This window comes from Asterias rubens, chromosome 8 (assembly GCF_902459465.1).
Source record: "Asterias rubens chromosome 8, eAstRub1.3, whole genome shotgun sequence".
Classification (NCBI taxonomy): Eukaryota; Metazoa; Echinodermata; class Asteroidea; order Forcipulatida; family Asteriidae; genus Asterias; species Asterias rubens.
The window spans coordinates 12,932,591-12,953,429 of record NC_047069.1 but is presented as its reverse complement, the minus strand read 5'-3'; the positions used below and the strand labels follow the sequence as shown (position 1 = coordinate 12,953,429).

At 38.5% G+C, this 20,839-nt stretch overlaps 1 protein-coding gene across 3 annotated transcripts in view; it reads right to left on the bottom strand.

The window, feature by feature from the left end:
• LOC117293319 (kelch-like protein 8) overlaps positions 1–18,672 on the bottom strand; it is a 56,644-nt gene extending 37,972 nt beyond the window's left edge. The window contains exon 1 of one of the 3 annotated variants that reach the window (XM_033775579.1): positions 17,829–18,672. In XM_033775579.1, the coding sequence (XP_033631470.1) occupies positions 17,829–17,971 (143 nt within the window). In that variant the 5' untranslated portion in view covers positions 17,972–18,672. Of the gene's footprint in view, positions 1–36; positions 642–8,665; positions 9,082–17,828 lie in introns of those variants that run through there. The other 2 variants (XM_033775580.1, XM_033775582.1) reach the window with 2 other exon arrangements.
• Between the last annotated feature and the right edge of the window lie 2,167 nt (positions 18,673–20,839).

Sequence of the window (20,839 nt, the reverse complement as noted above, 5' to 3'; positions counted from 1 at the left end):
CACCAGCATGATCATCATAGCACTGTTCATACATACCTCATGCTCATTAGCTCCAGTTATAAAACAGTACACCAATTCCTACTGATAAAACATAATCCACAGTACACGATGCTACCAGGTCGACAATCTCTGGCTTGACTATACTGACCATCACTAATAACAACGAACAACTGACCACCAACTCTAAAAGTGTAGCTCACTGAATGCTCATCCAAGTCCATATGATGATGATGACCATTTACCCATGAACATCTAAACTACTATCAGATCCGAAAAGGAAGCCCGTGGTTGGTTGGTTAGGGGGGGGGGGGAAGTGAAGCAGTTGATGAAGAGTAGTTTTCAATCAGGCGTGAATGGGGAGTGCACCACCAGCAATAATTAGCTGATCAGCATTACACACACAACATACTGTTCTCTACTAAGCACGGCATGGGATCTCCTTCTGTCTATCAAATCACACACACAAAGTCTCTTTTCCTTTCGAAAGCCAACCCCTCCGTCGTCGACTACAATAATGAAGGATATGGCCACTCAGACCGGGTTTGAAATACTTATATTCCCATTTCCTGGCAAATTTTTGGTTGGTGTTGTCCTACTTCGTTTCGGAGTAGTTAGGTTGATATTACAGCAACACAATGTGGACACGCCAGGCGAATAGCTTATTAAACATCTGGTATTGTACACGCGTGCAGTAAAAAAAATTGAGATGAGAAAAAATACCATTCGCAGAATAATACAAAGGAGTTTGGCTCACTGGTATTTCTTGAGTTGAAAGCACAAAAACACACACTCTACCGTCTTTTTTTCTGGAAATTTTGAAAAGAAAATATAAACCTACTGGTGCAGTGAATGAGTCAGAAGGCGGAGTGTGGTTTTTTGTTGAATAATAGATTGGGCCAGCCTGAGGGGGGGTTAGCGGTCCATAAATGATTTTCGGAATATGACGACAGGTAAATATTGCTTTATGAATGTGGATACAAAGGATATGTAATTGTATTGTATTTAACTTGTTGGGGTAGTGTTGTGTTTGTGCATGTACTGGATACATCGACCGGGCGGGTTGTTCAAACAATCATAAAAAGTCTGGCACTTATCATAACTTTTTTTTCTCTGATCAGTTTTACAAGAGTAGTGGGCATATTATTAATGAAGCAACTTCACAAGATTCTTTTCATTTGTTTTTTCATTCCTTTCAACTAATTGTTCATTTTAATCAAATTTATTTTCAATAATTCTGTCTCAGAACTTGTGTAACCTTGGATTGTGGCGTTATTATTTAATAAATTATCAAATGGCAAGATGTTTTCAATCTCGTTTGACATTAACGATTGAGAGTAATGAAAGGAATGGAACGATCGGTAATTTTAACTTTTAGGGTTGCTTAAAGGCACTGGACACTATTGGTAATTACTCAAAATAATTATTAGCATAAAACCTTACTTGATAACGAGTAATGGGGAGAGGTTGACGGTATAAAACATTGTGAGAAACGGCTCCCTCTGAAGTGGCGTAGTTTTTAAGAAAGAAGTAATTTTCCAAAAGTTTGATTTCGAGACCTCAAGTCTAGAATTTGAGGTCTCGAAATCAAGCATCTAAAAAAACACAACTTCGTGTGACAGGTGTGTTTTTTCTTCAATTTTATTTTGCAATTTCGACGACCGACTGAGCTCAAATTTTCACAGGTTGGTTATTTTATGTATATGTTGAGATACACCAAGTGAGAAGACTGGTCTTCGACAATTACCAATAGTGTCCAGTGTCTTTAACATTTGCTGGCTGAAAAGTTGGATTACTAACGCACGACTTGACACCATAAAATAAGAAATAATGATGCCGTGGAAACTGGGCCAGAATTTTTGATACCTATTTAATTATTAATTTACTTATTTTCTATAAACTGGTTGTTATCACTACCACTACCATTGATATTGTACCCGAAAGATGCAAATGACAATACATGTTCCAAATCTGGGCTACCTAACTTCCTGGGGGCAAGTAAAATGCACAGTTTACTAGCCGGGTTTACTACTTTAATGAAAACTTAGAGTGCAAGGCCTGACCAATAATGCCATAATGACCATAACATGTCAACATACCTCAAAAAGGCTAACGAACTGTAAGAAATTTGCCAATTAGACTCGTCTGCCCTTTTCAAAATGGAAATTCCAACCTCCTCCAAAGATTAAATTCCAGTCCCCATAATGAGCTTCCCTTTAACACTCACAATTGTGTGGATGTTTTTCTACTGTAAACTGATCTATCCAGCACCAAAACAAAAAATTATCAAAAACAGACCAACCGAAAACAAAAACCCAGATCCTGCCAAACTTTGGAAACAAAGGATCATCAGCTGCATACAAGGACCAACTTGACGGTCTGATTGGCTTGAATGTCACAACGAAATGCCAATTTCCTGTGTTCCACTCTCATTAGGTACAGGACGCTACACAAATGGACATGTTTAAGTCATCTACCGGTGCAAGTCAAGTCAACACACACTATTGAATATCAGAAACCTTATATTACTAATTAGCATCTGTCGTGCAATCGCTGTACAGAATAATCCAGTCTCTACCTATACAATGTACACAATCTACATGTATGAATGACACATCATCGTCAATGTTTTAAATAGAAAATTTCTCAACCCAATCCTCTGGGTTTTCAATAATAAGCAAATCATTCAAAACCATTATCAGGCCTGATACTTCACGGAGGCAACGAAGGCGGTTGCCTCCGTGTCCCACCTGGTCATTGCCTTGGTGCCCTTGAAATGCTCCAGTACAAATTTGCAATTTCATCATAGGGAGCCCTTTACCAAGAAGAAAATGCCTTGGTGCCCTTGCCCTTTCAAAAACGAAGCATACAGCCCTGCATTATGTATATTTTCATAAAGGCCTTTTCCACAATGCAACCTGGGCCTAATATTATAGACCATCATAAACAAATCAGGAAAGGTTGCAGCTGAGCAAAGATAAGCAGAAAACCAGTCACCAATGACACATGTTAAACATGGCAATTTGGCTGGTAACTTTAAACCTTGTTCCAGCAAGCAAAACTATTTTGTGCTTAATAGCTACTTTGTGTGCTGGAGTGCTCAGGCCTAACACAATTGACATATTTTAAATCAGGTTTGCTCAGTGGTGCCTTGCCTTTCACCTCTGTCAGTGTCTACCCCCCCCCCCCCCAATTCAACCTTTTATCAATGTGGCAGTTATTTCAGCCCAATATTTCTGACAACACCTGCTGGCTAGAAGCATAGAGCTAGGACTCAGGAGTTAGAAGGCCACAGAGTACAGACACAGCTACTGAGGCCTTCACCCTTGTCTTGGCCTAGGTGCCCCTTCAAAAGTTTCCCATATGAATGAAAATTGTCCAAAAGGAAGTGCCCTTCACAAACTAAAATAGGCACTGAAAAAAATAAATGCACTTAAAATCAATGGTTTGATGCATTTTAAAATAGACACCCCACACCCAATCACGTCTTTACCCCACTTGCCACCCCACCCCTAAAAAGTCTTTATACACCACAAGCTCTTGCTTTTTCAAAAATGAAAATCCAGGCCTGGGCATTGAGTTTATAAAAAAAGAAGCTTCAAGACATGAAATCCCTGTCACAAGGCTGTTTGATCATTACCATTAACATCTCATACCATTAACTCCTTCCATCCAGCAGTATGTAACATACTAAGTGGCTACAGATGGATAAAGCTTGTAATATTGTAAGTCTAGCCAGGGCAAGCTTTATTGGATCAAAATCAGGGTATGTTAAAATGATTGACCAGTGGACCAGATAAAAAAATCCCAGACAGACGGATAGTCTTTGAAAATGAAAATCTGTAATGGGCACAAAATATTTTCTGAGAGGATCTTGTCTACTGTGTTGGGAAGATATTAGAAAGCAAGTGATTCCAACTAAGCCGCTCTAATCCTCTAAAGAGAGCGTGAACCACAAACGGTATTATTAGATTCGTCGGAAAGCATCCTGGCACTTCCAGTCGGAGTGACTGGTATGGTTGTGTGTTCATGGCTGATTGAGATGGTTCTGCGGTCTTTTAGGATGAGATCATCTGTAATGGTACGGACCACACCATCATGCCATCTGCTCTTCAAGATTCCTTAAATGTGAAACTTGAAGCACGAGATTCCAAGTATTTAGCTAATTAAACCACTTCCAATTAAGATTTTTACGGGATAATCTTTAAATCGTCTTAGTGGGTAAACAAAAAAGCTGGCTTTGATACAGTGTAAATGTCCTTTATTTGTACTGTGGTATTGGGTCAGGCATCTGTCAAAAATGACAAAATGTAATATTTTAATGCACTTTACATATTTTGTCTACCTTATGTTTGACACAGATTTACATAGCACCACAAGGTTGACAAAATATCATCACAGTTTCTTCTTGAAAAATTGGTGTTGTGTTAAGGAGTATGACAGGTGGGTAGCAGTATCTGCCAAATTGGACAAGGCCTTAAACTGCAGGGCCTAATTTCATTTTGCTGCTTAAGCAGAAAACATTGCTTAAAGGATTTGGGTACTTTTTCAAAATGTCCATAGATTAACATTAAACTTACAGGTACAGTATTAAGATAATGATAGTGGAAAGCTTCCTTGAAGATAATGATAGCGGAAAGCTTCCCTTCAAATATTACTAACTGAGGTGCTGTAGTTTTTGAGAAATGAGTAAAACAATGTAATGAAAATGTGTTTGTAAATCTTTAAAATAATTTTTGTCTCATGAGACGAAAATTACTTTCATGACATCGTTTTACTCATTTCCCCAAAACTACAGCACCTCAGCACGTAATATTTTCATTAATCATTATCTTAAAACTATCATTTTCTTCAAACTGTGTAAGCTTAGTGTTTATCTGTGGACATTGTGTTTTTTGTCCTACAAAAGTTACATACACCCTTTAACCGTTACATATTTTGCAAAAATGTACAGGATACCGATCAAAATGTACAGGATACCGGGCCTTCATGTTACAATGTACTTTGGTTGGTAACCTTTAAGGGAAATGTTGGTCCATGAAAAGTGTTTGAAACTATTCGTTATAAAATCAATAGTTAGAAAGATGTTTTAAAAGTAGAATAATGCTCCAAACAATGCCTCGAAATTGCGTGGTTTTCCTTTCACTTTGCGAACTAACCAGTCGGCCATTTTGAAGAGTCAAAAACTTGACTCCACAAAACAGCGTGCCGCGTTAGTTCATGACGTATAAGGAAAACCATGCAATTTTAGGCATATTTGTGTAGATTGTTATATTCTACTTTCAAATCATCTTTCTAACAATTTTGCAATTTATATCAAACGGATTCAAACAGCTTTTCCTGGACCAACTCGCCTGATCCAAGGCAAACTGTCCTTTTAATCTGCTAAGCACAATGTTGCTGTCCAAGCAGTCCTAAACAACTGGACCATGTCCAGACAAAGGTTGGATGAATGGCAGACTAGCCTCAGATGACCCTGCCAATGTAATGCATACCTCTTAATCTTACTGAATAATAATTATAGATTATGGTCAAAGAACATGATATTAAATTTGCTGGTCGTCATGAAGGACACTTGACCAATCCCTCCTGAACTCACCCTCAACTGAGTCACCAGGGAACCTTTAACCTTGGCCTGGTTCTGCTGTCAGTGCGTGTGACCAATTCAAGGGTCATTCACTGTTCACTCTTACTGGGGGGGGGGGTAGCAGACCTATTAGTAAAGGCAGTGGACACTGGTGGTAACTACTCAAAATAATCATTAGCACAAAACCTTATTTTGTAACAAGCAATGGCGAGATGTTGATACATGTAGTATAAAACATTGTGAGAAACAGCTCCCTCTGAAGTAACATAGTTTTCGAGAAAGAAGTAATTTTGATTTTGAGACCTCAGATTTAGATTTTGAGGTCTCGAAATCAAGCATCTGAAAGCACACAAATTTGTGTTACAGTGGTGTTTTTTGTTTCATTGTTATCTCGCAACTTCGAAGACCAATAGAGCGCAACCTTTCACAGGTTTGTTATTTTATGCATACATGTACATTAGTGAGATACACCAAGTGAGAAGACTGGTCTTTGACAATTACCATTAGTGTCAAGAATTAACATAAGTGTCCAGTATCTTTAAAGAGCAAGTGCTCCTGTATTTGGGAAAACTTTCAATGATTTGTTTATCAACACTTCCTATCTTTAGGAGGTGCCCTGAATACACTGATGTGTCTGGCATGTGCAGTGGTGACAGGTCTGAGAGGCTGAATTCCACAGGGTTTAGCAGGATAGTACCTCCATGTTTTAACCCTGCACCCTAAGGAAAAAGTCCGTAGAGTTCTAGTAGAGTTCTAGGGTCGAGTCTACTCCTCCACACTAGAGTCTAATGACCTTCGTACCTAAACTGAAAATGTCACATGTTTATGGAACCACAGACTCAAACATTTGATCCCACTGTGTATCTAGCCCAATAATGACATGGAAAGAGCATATTTTTAAAAGTGAAGCATTGAATTTTTTGAAGTTTGGTTCCTACACTTAACAGATGAAATAAAAATGCCATTCAACAACTTTGTGGTTTAGTACGAAAATTTTGAAAGGAAACTGAATCAAAAACATCCCAAACTTTTTTTCCTTAGACTTTCTGCAAGTTCATATTTTGATCAACGAACACATGGTCTAGTGTGCAAATGAACAACCACCTTGACTGAGATATGATGGAAATAACACCCAATACCTGTGACACTCTCACACCTTTGGTTTTTGGAACATACTTTAATCCTATTGATACAGAGATAATAAACCTAATCTGTGAAAATTTATTTTCAAAAGGTAGTAGAGTTTTTGAGATATCGCACACAATCCTCAAGCGGTTATGCCCACGCAGGAAAAAATATGTTATTAAAATACACAGACTGAGAATCTGACAATAACATTTCTCAAATTTAAATTTGGGGGGATGAAAACTGTTTCCATAACAACATTTCTTCAAAAGGAGCAAACGTTGGTCAGATTAGATGAAGCAAAGCGACAAGCTAATATCACTCCAGTTCTTTCCCACAACTATCAGCGCATTTTGCCACCGGAGTTGAAAACAAAAAAAATCTATTTAATTTTTTGTCCTTGAGACTCCCGCTTGATTTGTTGGTTGTAAATTTCTGATTTTCATAAAAAAACGCATTTAGGAATCTTTGCAAGAGTTTGGATGACAAGGCTGGAAGAAAGAGTTCACTGCTACCCAGAGTACTTAACCTGTGGTACCTGGTACCCATGGGTAAGTTTTACTCAGCACCCATGGGCACCCTACTGCATTCAGCTTTAATTTTTAAAATTGAGCACGGGTGCAATGGGGGTTCTTAAAAAAATGCGGGTTAAGGAGTCTGCCCTTCAAATAAAAACCCTACAATTTTCCTACAAATTCTCCCTATATAAGAGAGTTTTTTGACCGAACTTACACTTGGCACGTACTTTTTGAGCTGGATAATTCAAAAACTGAAGGAACATTAGTTCGCGTCATTAAAATGTCTACTCGAATTCCCACAGGGGGACATAGAAGAGGGTAACAATCCTCAGAACAGAGTCGGCAGAAACTTAAAGGAAAAAATCCCAAACTTTTTTTTAAAGAATGTTTTAGCTGCAATAGTTTTTAAACTGCAATAGTTTTTAAACTGCAAAACGTTCATGTAGTTTTAAAGGCCTGACTTTGGCGTGAGTAAAAGTGAAAGACTCTTCTAGGGTTGTAACATCAGGTGTTTAACTATTAAGTCCTTTAGGTTTGTACATGTGAGCAACTGCCAATAGTATACTATTATTTTTTAGCAAACACTCTGTGCTGCCATCGAAATAAGCATCAGTGATATATATATATATTTTTTTGTTTGGGGGGGTCTTCAAATGATATTTTCTCAACAGCATATTAGCCTCAAGAATAAAAGTGTTAAATCTGTGAGCTTTTTCAGTTTACAATGCATAAAAGTTGAAACAAAAAAATTGACAAAAGTTTTGTACTTTGCTTTAAGATCTTTGAGCATAGTTCAATTTACCAAGACTAATCAATGAAGGTGAACCGTATTTGATGAGGTCTCGCATGAGTTTGATCAAGACCATGAGGGCCAGATGTTGAAGGGCACTCGTGGGAGACCACTTTAACTTGATGAACTTGCATGGACTTAACGAATTTTAACCCAAGTTCTGCAGTATACACCTTCCAAAGCGGATGACCGTTAGCCATGTTTAACTACGAATTATTAAAAATGTTTTCCTTGTCACCAGTTACAAACAACACTTTTGCCACTTTCGCATTTTATTTTTACTTTAACCCATGTTCAGTCTCATAGTTCTCAAATGTGAGTTCTACTCGAGTACTGTTTTGATATAACTTACACTTGCACTACTGGGGGAAATGCTTCTGGACTAGTGAAATGACAAGCGAACTGGTTCTTCTGGCTTAACACTAAAAAAAGTGAAGGGCATTCCTGACGAGGGTGGGGTGCATACCTTAAGTGACATGTTTATTTGCGATTTATAATCAAAAATTAAAGTAACATGTAAGCCTTCGGCTATTTACCCCCCAAATCAAACCGACTTATACATTATCGAGAATCAAAGTTACAGCAAATGATACTAATTGAACTTGAAACCGTTTCACTCTCTCTGCCAAGGATCCACTAGAAGCTTACCTCCGCCTTGTAGAACGTTGTTGTAATCCCAGCATGGCTATGTACATCAAAAGCCACTTGCATAGAACAAGAACCAACAATCCCTGCCCCTCGGCTGACACAACTCTCCAATTTTGACCAAAAATGGGTTTGACAAGATCAGATGTTTTGGGCTATGTTCTTGCTGTAACTGAGTAGTTGGAGTCGACAGCGTTCTTGAACAAAATAGATATCTCTTGAGTCGCCTTTAGTCAATCAGACAGAATAAGTGTAGTATCCAGGAATGTAGAAGCTTTAAGAATAGTCAACTTAGTAGAATATGTTCCACAGAAGGAAGAGATGGTGATGTGAGGTCTCGGATCAGCAGGAGGGTCTCATTCTTCTTAAATCCAAGGTATCATCTGGCCTCCAAAAAGAGGAACACCAACTTCCCTTCTTAATCCCGACTCTTTGTCCAACAATTCTTTAGTCCACTGATTATTCCTTTACCTCCTTACTTTAAAATCCTCAGCCCACTGTGTATTGTGGGGGGGGGGCCTTAACATACACACATCTCCCCTGTCAACTGTTTATCCATGCAGCCATTCTGGTGCGACAGACCGGTGAGAAGAGCTAGCCCAGAAGAGAGGGGAAGCAAATCTCATCTTTTGGGTTGTGGGGATTAAGATAGAAGTAGTTTAATCCATCCTGTTGATCCAGCAAATAAACAGTAGGTAGGAAAGGCACAGATTTCTGACCCATCAAGCTCTCTGTTTACTTGAAGGAGGGGGGGGGGGCGCAGTCAGGTCCACTTGAATATCTTGGATTTGGAAGGCCAGGCTCGGAGTCGATCAGCTGAAACTAATTTCACGCAGCTCTCAGTTCCAAGGTTCTAATCGCTTACAATTCTGCAGACTTCTATGATTTCCTTAATATTTTCTGTGTACTTCACTCCAGGAAAGTCGTCTACTTTTCTGTTGATGGTGCGGTCCAACTATTGGTTTCAGAAGGACAGATCCTGAGTAATCTTAGACCAGATCTGAAATGTACTTACGTGTAGCTGGGAGTCCATGGTTTTTGTTCTTGTCCTTTCATATTATCTTACTTCACTCATGCTTCACTGTATTACTATTACATTCCAGTCCAGAGTCCAAGATGGCTAGTAGCAGTTATCACCAATAAGTCCTGAGAGTGGTCTCAGACCAGCACTGTGATGTCTCTAACAAAATAGACCAGCACTGATGTCCATAACAAAATAAATTCTTCAGGAACTTATAACTAAACCTCTAAGAAGGTGACCGGTCTGTTGATAAAAGCCTCACATGATACCATTCATGATTACACAAAATTCCATAAGCTGTACAGTACAGCTGGACAAAGGCTGGTCATTTTTTACTCCGAAGACTTGTAAAAACACAACTCTACCATGGAGGAAGGCATGGTACATCTCGTAACAGAAACACCAACCATGATCTTCTGACCCCTCAAAGACTTCAAGAATTAACCCATGAAGTGGTGGTATCCAAAACCAGATATTCTTACCACAGGCAAGGGCAGGGCACTCCTGGAGGAAAGTCAGCAACAATGATGACGATGATGTTTTTTTTTAAGATAGTGAGATAATGTTTGAGGATACAGGATACCTCCCCACAGAGTTTTATCCACCAAAAAGGTAAACACTGACTACCAGTTATCTCATGACCTGGGGCAATGTCTTAAACTTCTGGCCTTAATGGGAGCTCCAAGATCAGGCCTTTGTATTATGGATACTTTGAAACACCATGACCAAATGAGACTATCAGGAAAATTCTTGAAATAACAAAATGGTAGATACAGCAGGGGGAAAGTACAAACAAGAAAACAATCACTTCAGATAAAGCAGCATAGGGGCTAGTCCTTTTGTTTCACTGTGTGTAATATTGCGTTTGACAGGTTTTTTTGTTTTCCAGCTGCTGTGTTCATTTGGTTGGAATGGACTAATCTAGTTGACCCAAGGAATTTTCTCCTTAAAAAAAACCTACAAAAATAAAAGGATTAAAAAAAACCTAATTATGCCAGTTCGCCCCCCCCCCCCTGAAAAAAAACTCCTCAAAAGCCACTCTTTGAAAGGGGCTACAAGAAATAAAAAAAATTCAAGATGAATGTAACTCAGGGAGCTGTAGGTAGGAATTGACATTCCTCTAACATGGAATAAAGCCGTTGGAAAGGCTCTCTGTTCTACATCTCAGCAAAACAAGAGTGGGCGGGTGAGAGAAAGCAGAAGGCCGTGGTTCACATTCAAACACCTTGATAGGAGGAACCGCCTCAGACACACTGGTGGCACATTCATTTACCATAAAAGCATCTCCTGGATTCTTGTGTTGTTTAAAAAGAAAGGTACAAAAAGTCGTAACTTGAAACGTCATTATCCTTCACAAACTTTCACTTCCTAAACACAAATATTTTTCCTGCCACAAAAGTGAAATAGATAATAAAAGAAATCCGAAGACAGGAAGGAGCATGTACCAACTTCAAACAGCTATACCAGCAAACAATAACTTTGACAATACCTCAACTTCAACATCAATACTACAGAGTGCAAACGACAGCTTTCATTTTCAGAGTATTGTCTTTGCTCGACGCTAAACCTAATTTCCTTCCTTCCTGAACTTCAGAACTGAGCGATAACGAAAAGTAAAACAAAGAAGGATGACACCTTTTCAAACGAAGGTACAAACTGAAACAGGATATTCCTGTTTGGCAGGAAAAGGGACCCAATTTTAGGGGTGGGTGTGAGGTTGTTTTACAGGTAACCATGTTGCATGACTCGAAGCGCCCTCTTGTGGCAGGACATACTCAGTGTTCTAGCGGTTCAGCAGGCCTGGTGAAAAAAATGTCTTGCCCTTATAAGAACAAAGGGGTCGTGTTTGATTCTCCATGTGGACTCACACAACATCAAATATGGATTTGTAACTGTATACAGTGCTTTTAAACGCCTATCTTACTTTGGTGTACTTTATGGGTAACATACAAATAGTACAAACACCTATCACAACCAAAAGTCACATGTAAAGAAAACACATTAGTCGACGGGAACAGAAACTTAAATTAGTGGAATGCATTTTACATGGGTAATCACTCTTAAAATTAATTGCAATAAAGACTGTGATTACAAGTACAGAACAAAAAAACATTTTGAAGTAATGTGATATGGACAGATAAACATTTATTTACAAACATAAATCTGAAAACTTTTTTTATTCTTCCGGCTTGGACATAACCGTTCCGGACCTATCTCAAAAACACGACCACTTTTTTAAATGAAATTTTAATAGGTTAGTTTTATTATATCTAGGATCAAAACAATCGTTCAAAAAAACATACTTTTTAATTATCTCAAAGAAATTTTCTCATGGATGTCACCCACAAGAAATTCCTCCTTCTTTAGCAAGTACATTGTACATACCTTCTTCTTCTACACACAGCAGACATGGTTGTGAGATAAGACGTTTAACAAATTCAGCAGAAGTTTCAACTCCCCTGATCCATTCTCACATAAACTTGTCAAAAAAAGTTTTTCATCAAAAACATAGGAGACCCCAAAATATCTCTCCTCATCGATCGGCATCTACGCTCCAAATCAATTTATATCTCACAACAATGGAATTATATGACGGGTCAGTTTTTGCATATTTAAATCTGTCTATGAAACTCTTCGCGTGACTTTTAAAACTCTTTTTGCAGGCATCATAAATTGTGCGAGCATTGTTTTGAGCAAATTAATAAAGTGACTAAATAGACTTGACCTCTAAAACTAAATGTCCATGATTGTCATAACTTTTAATACCCGATTGTCTTGGATGATTAAGAACGATTATTACTTAAAGACTCATCTTTTGAAAATGTCCTGCGGTGACTAAGTTCAAAAACATGAGAGAGGGTTCAATGTAGTAAAAGAAAAAGTATTGCAAATACAATAGATAACGTAGTTGACAAATATTTTACTTGGACTGCACATTTTTGTTAGCATAAAAACTCACTTGGTAACAAACAAAGGAGAACGTCTATCTCTGAAATATGGTTGTTGTTTTTTTGAAAAAGGTTATTTCTAACTGAAATATTAGAAGGCCTGTGCGCATTTTTCAGACATCTGAAAGCACACAAATTTGTGCAACACGGTTGTTTTCTTTCAATTTCATTATTCAACTTTGACAACCAGATGAGCCCAGATTTTCACAGATTTGGTAACTGAAATATTGAGATCCACCAAGTGAGAATACTGGTCTTTGACACCAAAGGTGTCCACTGCCTTTTAGACAAATGAGATAATTCTCATCTTTTTGCAACTTGTTAAAAAAAAAACAGTTCACAATTTACAATCGGATTCTGGTCTTTTAAAATAAATTTGAGTCTGGTAAAAATGTTTGCGTGGAATTTTATCAGAAACATTCGAGCCCTGCACTAGGCATAATATAAGTGTCTGGAAAAATACGTAAATAAAAAAGTGTAAACTATTCCAAAAACCAAAACTGCTCTTTCCCTTAGTTAAGTTTGTTTTCAAACTGTGTCAAATGACACTCTCAGAATGAACACGAAAGTGTTCCAGATGGATAAACCACCATTAAAACAATATTGTTTTATTTAAAAACTCTAAAAAATGACTCATAGGTATTCACAGTTACAATGACCTTCGTATAAATATGCAAATGACCCTTATATTTGTGATCATTTTTTTTTACAATTATCAGGCGATGCATACGTACTAAAAAAATATGCACTTTACATGGTCTACATGTATACAAATATGATGCAATTAACAGGCCTGAAACTTAACGGAGGCAACAAAGGCAATTGCCTCCATGCCCCTTGGTCATTGCCTTGGTGCCCTTAAACGCTCCAGTAGAAATTTTTAACTTTTTGATAGGGTGCCCTTCGCCAAGGAGAAAATGCCTTGGTGCCCTTGCCCTTTTCCGCGAAACGAAGCATTACAGGCCTGGTGGCACCATGAATGTGTAAATCATGCTCTGAACCCAAACTACACAACTTGTTAGCATGATGTAAAAAATCATCTCCGAAACCACTTCCCCAGGAGCATGACCCCCCATGATTAATAATAATCTAGCAATAAACAAACACCTATCAATTTAATAAAAATCAACCTCCATCCCACCTCCTCCCATTGGTAACTCAATGATGATTGACATTAACTGATTCTCTAATTGACCCCTGACAAGTTCATTAGCTGGTCAAAGATTATGAGGAAACAGATTTTCTTATTTATTTTCAGGTGTCAGTGGTAGGGCATCAGACTGGGGGGTAATGTCATGGAGTGATGGTAGGCGCCTGCATCCAACACTCTCATGACCTCCGTCGACCTTTCCCCCTTGGTAGGAGGGATTATAGACACTTCCTGAATCCTGTGGATGTGGTCTAACAGATGTGTATTACAATAAAGGAGCCTACTGTACAACTTGTTGATGTAAAGGATCTTGCCTACACTATACATAGCAATACTTACAGATAGTGCTGGGCGAATAGTGAAATTTTGGTATTCGGATACCGCTGGCCAACTATCCGAAATTAACCGGATATTCGAATAGTTTTTTCGCCGCTAGAGGGCGCTATTTAAAAAAAAAAAGGGGAAAAAAAGGGCGCTGTTCGTTTGTGAATGAGATCTTATGGGCGGCTTGACATTAATTTTAGACAGTGTCACTCGGTTCATTCATAAAAATAACCGGATCTAATTTAAAGATAGCGATTTGCTTTTTCTTTTGATCGTGATTGAATCTTTGAACAAATTACGTCTGAAATGTAATTGTTTTAACTCTTCACGGAGGTGAGCATAGTTAAACACTTAATTTATGCTGTTTTATGCTGTCTTAATAGAAGTTTCATAAGGATTCAGACAAAACATTCCTATCAGTTGTGGCCCGACGTCCGCGGATATTCGGATATTAAAGAATATCCAGTTACTTGGTTGTAATTACAGAACTATTCGGTTTATAAATAAGTATTCGCGCCCATTGCGGATATCCGGTTAAGAAAAAAAAAGCCATTTGCGGTTACGGATAGGAAAACCTATTCGCCATTAACCGGATATTCAAATAATTCGCCTAGGCCTACTTACAGACCTGTATGATAGTAACTGTACACAATTTGACTTACATTTCATAGCTGTTTCTATGAGTAGAAACATGCTGAGTTTAATAAAAGAAAATGTATGTATATAGAAAAGTTTGCGGTAACACCATGTAATAACAATCTCTAAATGAGTTGGGGTGGTTCTGAAAAGAACCGTTGGACAACGGTTCTTTTCTCTAAATGAGTTGGGGTGGTTCTGAAAAGAACCGTTGGACAACGGTTCTTTTCTCTAAATGAGTTGGGGTGGTTCTGAAAAGAACCGTTGGACAACGGTTCTTTTCTCTAAATGAGTTGGGGTGGTTCTGAAAAGAACCGTTGGACAACGGTTCTTTTCAGAACCACCCCAACTCATTTAGAGATTGTTATTACATGGTGTTACCGCAAACTTTTCTATATCTTACTTCCACCATGCAAAGTTTCAAATCCTACTTAAAATGTATGTATATTGCCAAAATAAACGGTTACTCCACATAACATAACAATTAGATAAGCAGTATTCCATCAAGATAATTAATAAGGCACATAAAAGCAATGAACATTAAAAAGGTGAGTCGTTTACGAAATGTATATAAGTTAACAGATTCCAACCAAATCATTGGCCCAGCTACAATGAAAGCTTTTTTACTTTGAACTTTGTTTGCTCAGGAACATTCAAGTGAGTGATAATAACCAGGGCCCAATTTCATGGCTCTGCTTACCGCCGAATTCTGCGCTTACGATCGCGATTCTCCGCTTACGTGCAAGCGCCGAATTTCTGCGCTAGCCTTGTAAGCGTAGAATGCCTAGTAACGTGAGGTACGCACGCACAGAAGCCCAAATTCGCCGCTAACCCGTGAAATACGCTTGCCGTAAGCACAGAATTCCCTTCTTCCGTAAGCGCCGATTCTGTGCTTATGGTAAGCAGAGCCATGAAATTGGGCCCAGTAGGCAACCAGTCAGAGCATAGAGTACTCTATGGTCAGAGTCACAAGCAAACCACAGAAAGAACTCATCAATTCAAATACAAATGACAAATGGCGAGTTAATTTTGAATAATGTCAGAATACAATTTTGTTTGGTCACAAGTGATTTCTCAATTTGACCTCGTCAGACCATAGAGCATTGCTGTTCCACAAAAGAGACAAGCTTTTGTATGTTTACACACAATACAATGTACGATACAGCAAACACCCATTATGCGATTTGAAATATGCAGCAATTCCTGAAAAGAGACCTATATGTACATGATTTTTACTCCAAAAGTTACAACACAACTTACTTGGTAAAGAGCACTTAATGAAGTACAAAGTAGGATATTGGAGAAGTGTTTTCGTTTGTTACCCCCATTTGAATCAGAGAAAGGCTTTAGGTATGAAGCCTTTCTCAGGCATCTGAAGAAAGCACACAATTCTGTTCAACCACAGTGTTTTTTCTTCCATTTTCTTGCAACTTCCATGACCAATTGAGGCAAAAATTGCCCAGTTGCGTATCTTGTATTCAAGTGGGGTTACTGAACTTTGCAAAGAATATGAAAAATAGTTCAAAGTCTCACAGTTCTTTTACAGCAAATTGGAAATCATCTGTTATTATTGACTTGTGAACTTTCATCTTCTGCTCAATTTGATATGGAGAGTCCCAGTACCCGTCAAATTATTCTCCCTCGACAAGTTAAAAAAAAAACTACACTGGTGTTATTTTCAAAATTATCTTGAATAATCTCTCAACAACTCTCTGCAAATAGGACCATTTATTTCAGGGCTAATGTCATCCCAAATACCTCAAGTTGGAAGTAAACAATCCCCAGGTCACAATATTGGGAATATTGTTTACCCTTTTTTTTTTTTTTTTTTGGGGGGGGGGGTCTATATTTAAATGTATTATTTTCAAGGGCCTACCAATATAATAAGACCAATGCTCTGTTTTCTCCTATTTAGTGGGGTGCATCCTAAATTCTAAATTAAGGCTATGATTTTTAAGAAAATAGATTCCTGGAAATGAATCACTTAGCTCCTTACTTTGTTTACAAAGGGAAGTTGGACAAGAACAAGAAGGATAAACTGTACTCATAAACACTAGATAAATTCAGGTTACTTGTTGATGGGTGGGTTAGGTTAGGAAGGACTTCCTTCCTGCATGGAACACAAACCAATTAAAGATCAACGCCTCACAAAGGTGTTAATTTAAATTGACAGTGGCACTAATTGTTTGGGGATAAACTGTCAAAAGGTAGTCACACGCGTGCTCAGTGCTCATGCAGGCAAGTGATTTTTTTAGTGCCTGCTACTTTTTCTTAGACCATGCCGCCACAATGGGTTCTGTCAACTCACAATTTCAGCTTTCCATAGAAAATACTGTCACAGCTCATTAACTAATTCACTATGTACAAATATTCAGTGTGAAATAAGACGCAGTAACAGGGGCTTTTTTTTTTTTTTTTGCATACTAGAAAACACAAAAATGCAAGTACGGAGCCCTAACGGAGCCCCAGTTAATAATACGGGACCTCATGAACTGTGATTTTATCTGGTCAGCTGTAAAAAAAAAACTGTGCCAAATAACTCTTTTTTTTATCCATGCATGTTTATGTTTGAAGATTGTTTGTTGGTGTTTTGCTATTTTGTGAGATATTTTGATAGTGAAAAAACCAATAAAAGTTAAAACATTGATTGTTGAACTGTTGAACAATGAATGATTGTCATCTCATCTGTCAAAACGTAAACAAAGCAATTTAATTTTACAAAACAAGCACGTGGGCCTTATTTTTCCTTGCACCAGTTGCCAGGTTTGCATTTTGGGCCCCCAGCCGCAACCAAGGTGACAGCCGAACAAAGCTGAGCGTGAAGGGGACCGATTGTGGGTGGAAGTGTTGGGGGGGGGGACGGTCGGTTGATGAGGAGAGGGGAGAGTAAACAAAAACTAAAATTTAAAAAGGACAGACAGTTCAGAAACCCGTGTTGGATTTGGAACCATAACCTTGCAGCAGAGTTAACTTCACCCCGTCAATTTTGACTCCCTTCATTTGAAGAACATTTCAATGCAAATAGGGGCTTGAATACACTTGTATTGTCATCTAAACAATAGAAAATGAAGTTTTAGAAACGCTTACCGTCGTAGAGGGTATCCACTTCCGCGGTCACGGCCGTGTACAAAGTTTACATGGTTTCGTCTTAACTGGTAATCAGCATGGTAGCATTGGGAACCACGGAGAGTATAGGAAAGCTTCCTTAACTTCTTCAAAAAATCCTTCATGGTGAAGCCCACTTCTGCTCGCAGTTTATCAAAGAGAACAATTTTTCCAGTAAAAAGCTGCTAGAATAACAGCTTAAAATGTTTCTGAGCAGTTCTGAGCTCCAAAAGTTTACAAGTCAGTCATTTATATGCTGTTTTCTGCAGAAGAAATTATGTCGAATTTGCAAAATAGTGAACGAGCTGGTGCTAGTGATCACTTTTTTAACAGCAACTTAAGGAGTCTTCGTCACCGACGTTGTGAAAATCCTTTCGTCGAGTGAAGGCGCTGTTTACTTTTCTCCCAATCATGAAGGGCCCAATGACCACAACAAAGTGGGCCACCAGTACGCGTGTGTTGAGAAAGCTTCAAAGTTTGGTTCCAAGATGCATGACAAGTTGAAAGACACTTTGCACAGGATGTGAGACAACCGCACTCTAGTTCCCAAACATAAACAGTGACCGTGGCGCTCGTCGTACAGACATCACCCTTCATTGAGAAACGTGCCCACTGCAGAACTATGTTTGGTGACGTACCGTCTCGATGTGCTTGAATTAAATTTTTAATCAAATTTCTCCAAGGTCCCTTTTCGTCGAAGGCCCCCCTTCATTCAGAAGTCACGTTGCGTATTCACTCACTTCATGATGCCAAGCTTGTGTAATAAAAGGCTCCAAAAAGGAGCAATGGTCCTTGGACTTTTTTAGTTGGGTTTGACAAGCGCGATCGTCACGGGCAGCTAGCCCCGTCGGGTTACCCACTGGCCGTTTCCTCTGAGGCAGATCCCTTCCAGGTAAACAGGTGCGTGTGTTCCCGATCGACAAGGCCAGTTTAGGCTGCTAAGATTTCCAGTCTAAATAAACTTTTTTTCTGATCCGCGAGTACCTTCTGGCTGACATAATAAAGTACGCGTCGTGCTTCAAAACTTCCAGATTGGTAGAAGTTTTTTTATATAAACATACACAAAAATCTAGTGACCTGCTTTTGTCAGAGAGGCCACTTCTCTCCCCAAACTCCAAACAAACAAATATCGCCTGATTTATGATGGAAGCGACCGACCTCCATACACACCACGCCCACACACTATTTTGATGGTTTATATAAAGGATTATAAATACAAAAAAAACTTATTCAAACATAGTTGATTTTTGGGCGAAGTATACGGCGTCACGGTGAACTGTTTGCCTTGATACCTCAAGCGATTATCGTGCAAACATGGAGGTAAAAAAGGTACTGGGACATAATTAACGCGGTAAATTGTATGATATAAAAATAGTAAACAAAAATATATTCGGCTGTTGCAAACTGCTAACCATTCCAACCACTAAAGGACCTACATGGCATAAGTGCAAAATTTAATGGTTAACGGTCTGACTTTTCGACACTATAAGTAGGAGTCTTTCTATCTCGAAGAGTTGTTCTCTCTAGCAGAGTCTTTTTCTTTAGATAGAGACAGTAGTGGACACTATCGGTATAATTACTCAAAATAATTATTGGCGTAAAACCTTACTTGGTAACGAGTAATAGGGAGAGGTTGATAATAGAACACATTGTGAGAAACGGCTCCCCTCTGAAGTAACCTAGTTTTCGAGAAAGAAGTAATTTTCCATATGAATTTGATTTCGAGACCTCAGATTTAGAATTTGAGGTCTCGAAATCAAGGATCTTAAAGCACACAACTTCGTGTGACAAGGTTTTTTTTCTTCTTTCATTATTATCTCGCAACTGTGACGAGCAATTATTGAGCTCAAATGTTCACAGATTTGTTATTTTATGCATTTTTAGATAGATACGCCAAGTGAGAAGACTAGTCTTTGACAATTACCAATAATGTCCAGTGTCTTCAACCTTTTAGAGAGACTCTAAGGTTAGCATCAGGCCATTAACTTTTTGTTGTTGTTGCAAATGCTGAAACCGTAATAGGTTGGTGGCCGTAGTTTTAGGGCGAGACGGGGCGGGGCTTAGCAGCGTAGGCCTACTGGTTCTTCATTGATTCCGATGGGCACCAAAATGGTTGTCACACCATGCAAACCAAAACCGATAGGCAACCACCTGATGATAGGCAGGGCCTTCAAGTTTGAAACGTTGGGTAAAGCTCTGCTACTTTTATCTTTTATGAACCACAAACTCACTCAAGATATCTATTTTTTCACCGCAAGCTTTATCTTACTAATTCTGTGTATATTAAAAGATCGTTCTTTGGATTTGAGTTATATAATAATGTTCAAATTTACACACCCTTTGGTATAAAGATGGTCGTGGTGGAAAACTTCCCAGTCTTGAAGTGGGATTGTACTGTGAGAAATGGGTAAAAATAATAAATCTTGACATGATCTCGCGAGTCCAAAATTCGATGTTTGGAACCAGTGAAAAAAACCATAGGGCAGATAACTGATCGAGCGGAACTTTCATGGTTCACATAATTCGTGGACTGGTTTGACAATGTTATAACCAATGGTGCACTCTGGTCTTTGGCAACAATAAATCGTGTCAATTATTATATACACATGTAATTTTAACTGCAGATGCAACGATTGCACTCCATCAACCCATCAACCTATTATGATAAGAATTAATGTCATCGAATAAAGTGATTAGTGATACGGTTGTCGATACCAAAATAATCTAATCTAATCTTACTAATTATCCCTGTTTAAAGGCAGTGGACACTATTGGTAATTACTCAAAATAATTATCACCATAAAACCTTTCTCGATTACAAGTAATGGGAAGAGGTTGATAGTATAAAACATTGTGAGAAACAGCTCCCTCTGAAGTGACGTAGTTTTCGAGAAATCAGTAATTTTCCACGAATTTGATTTCGAGACCTCAGGTTTAGAACTTGAGGTCTCGAAATCAACCATCTAAACAACTTCGCGTGACAAGGGTGTTTT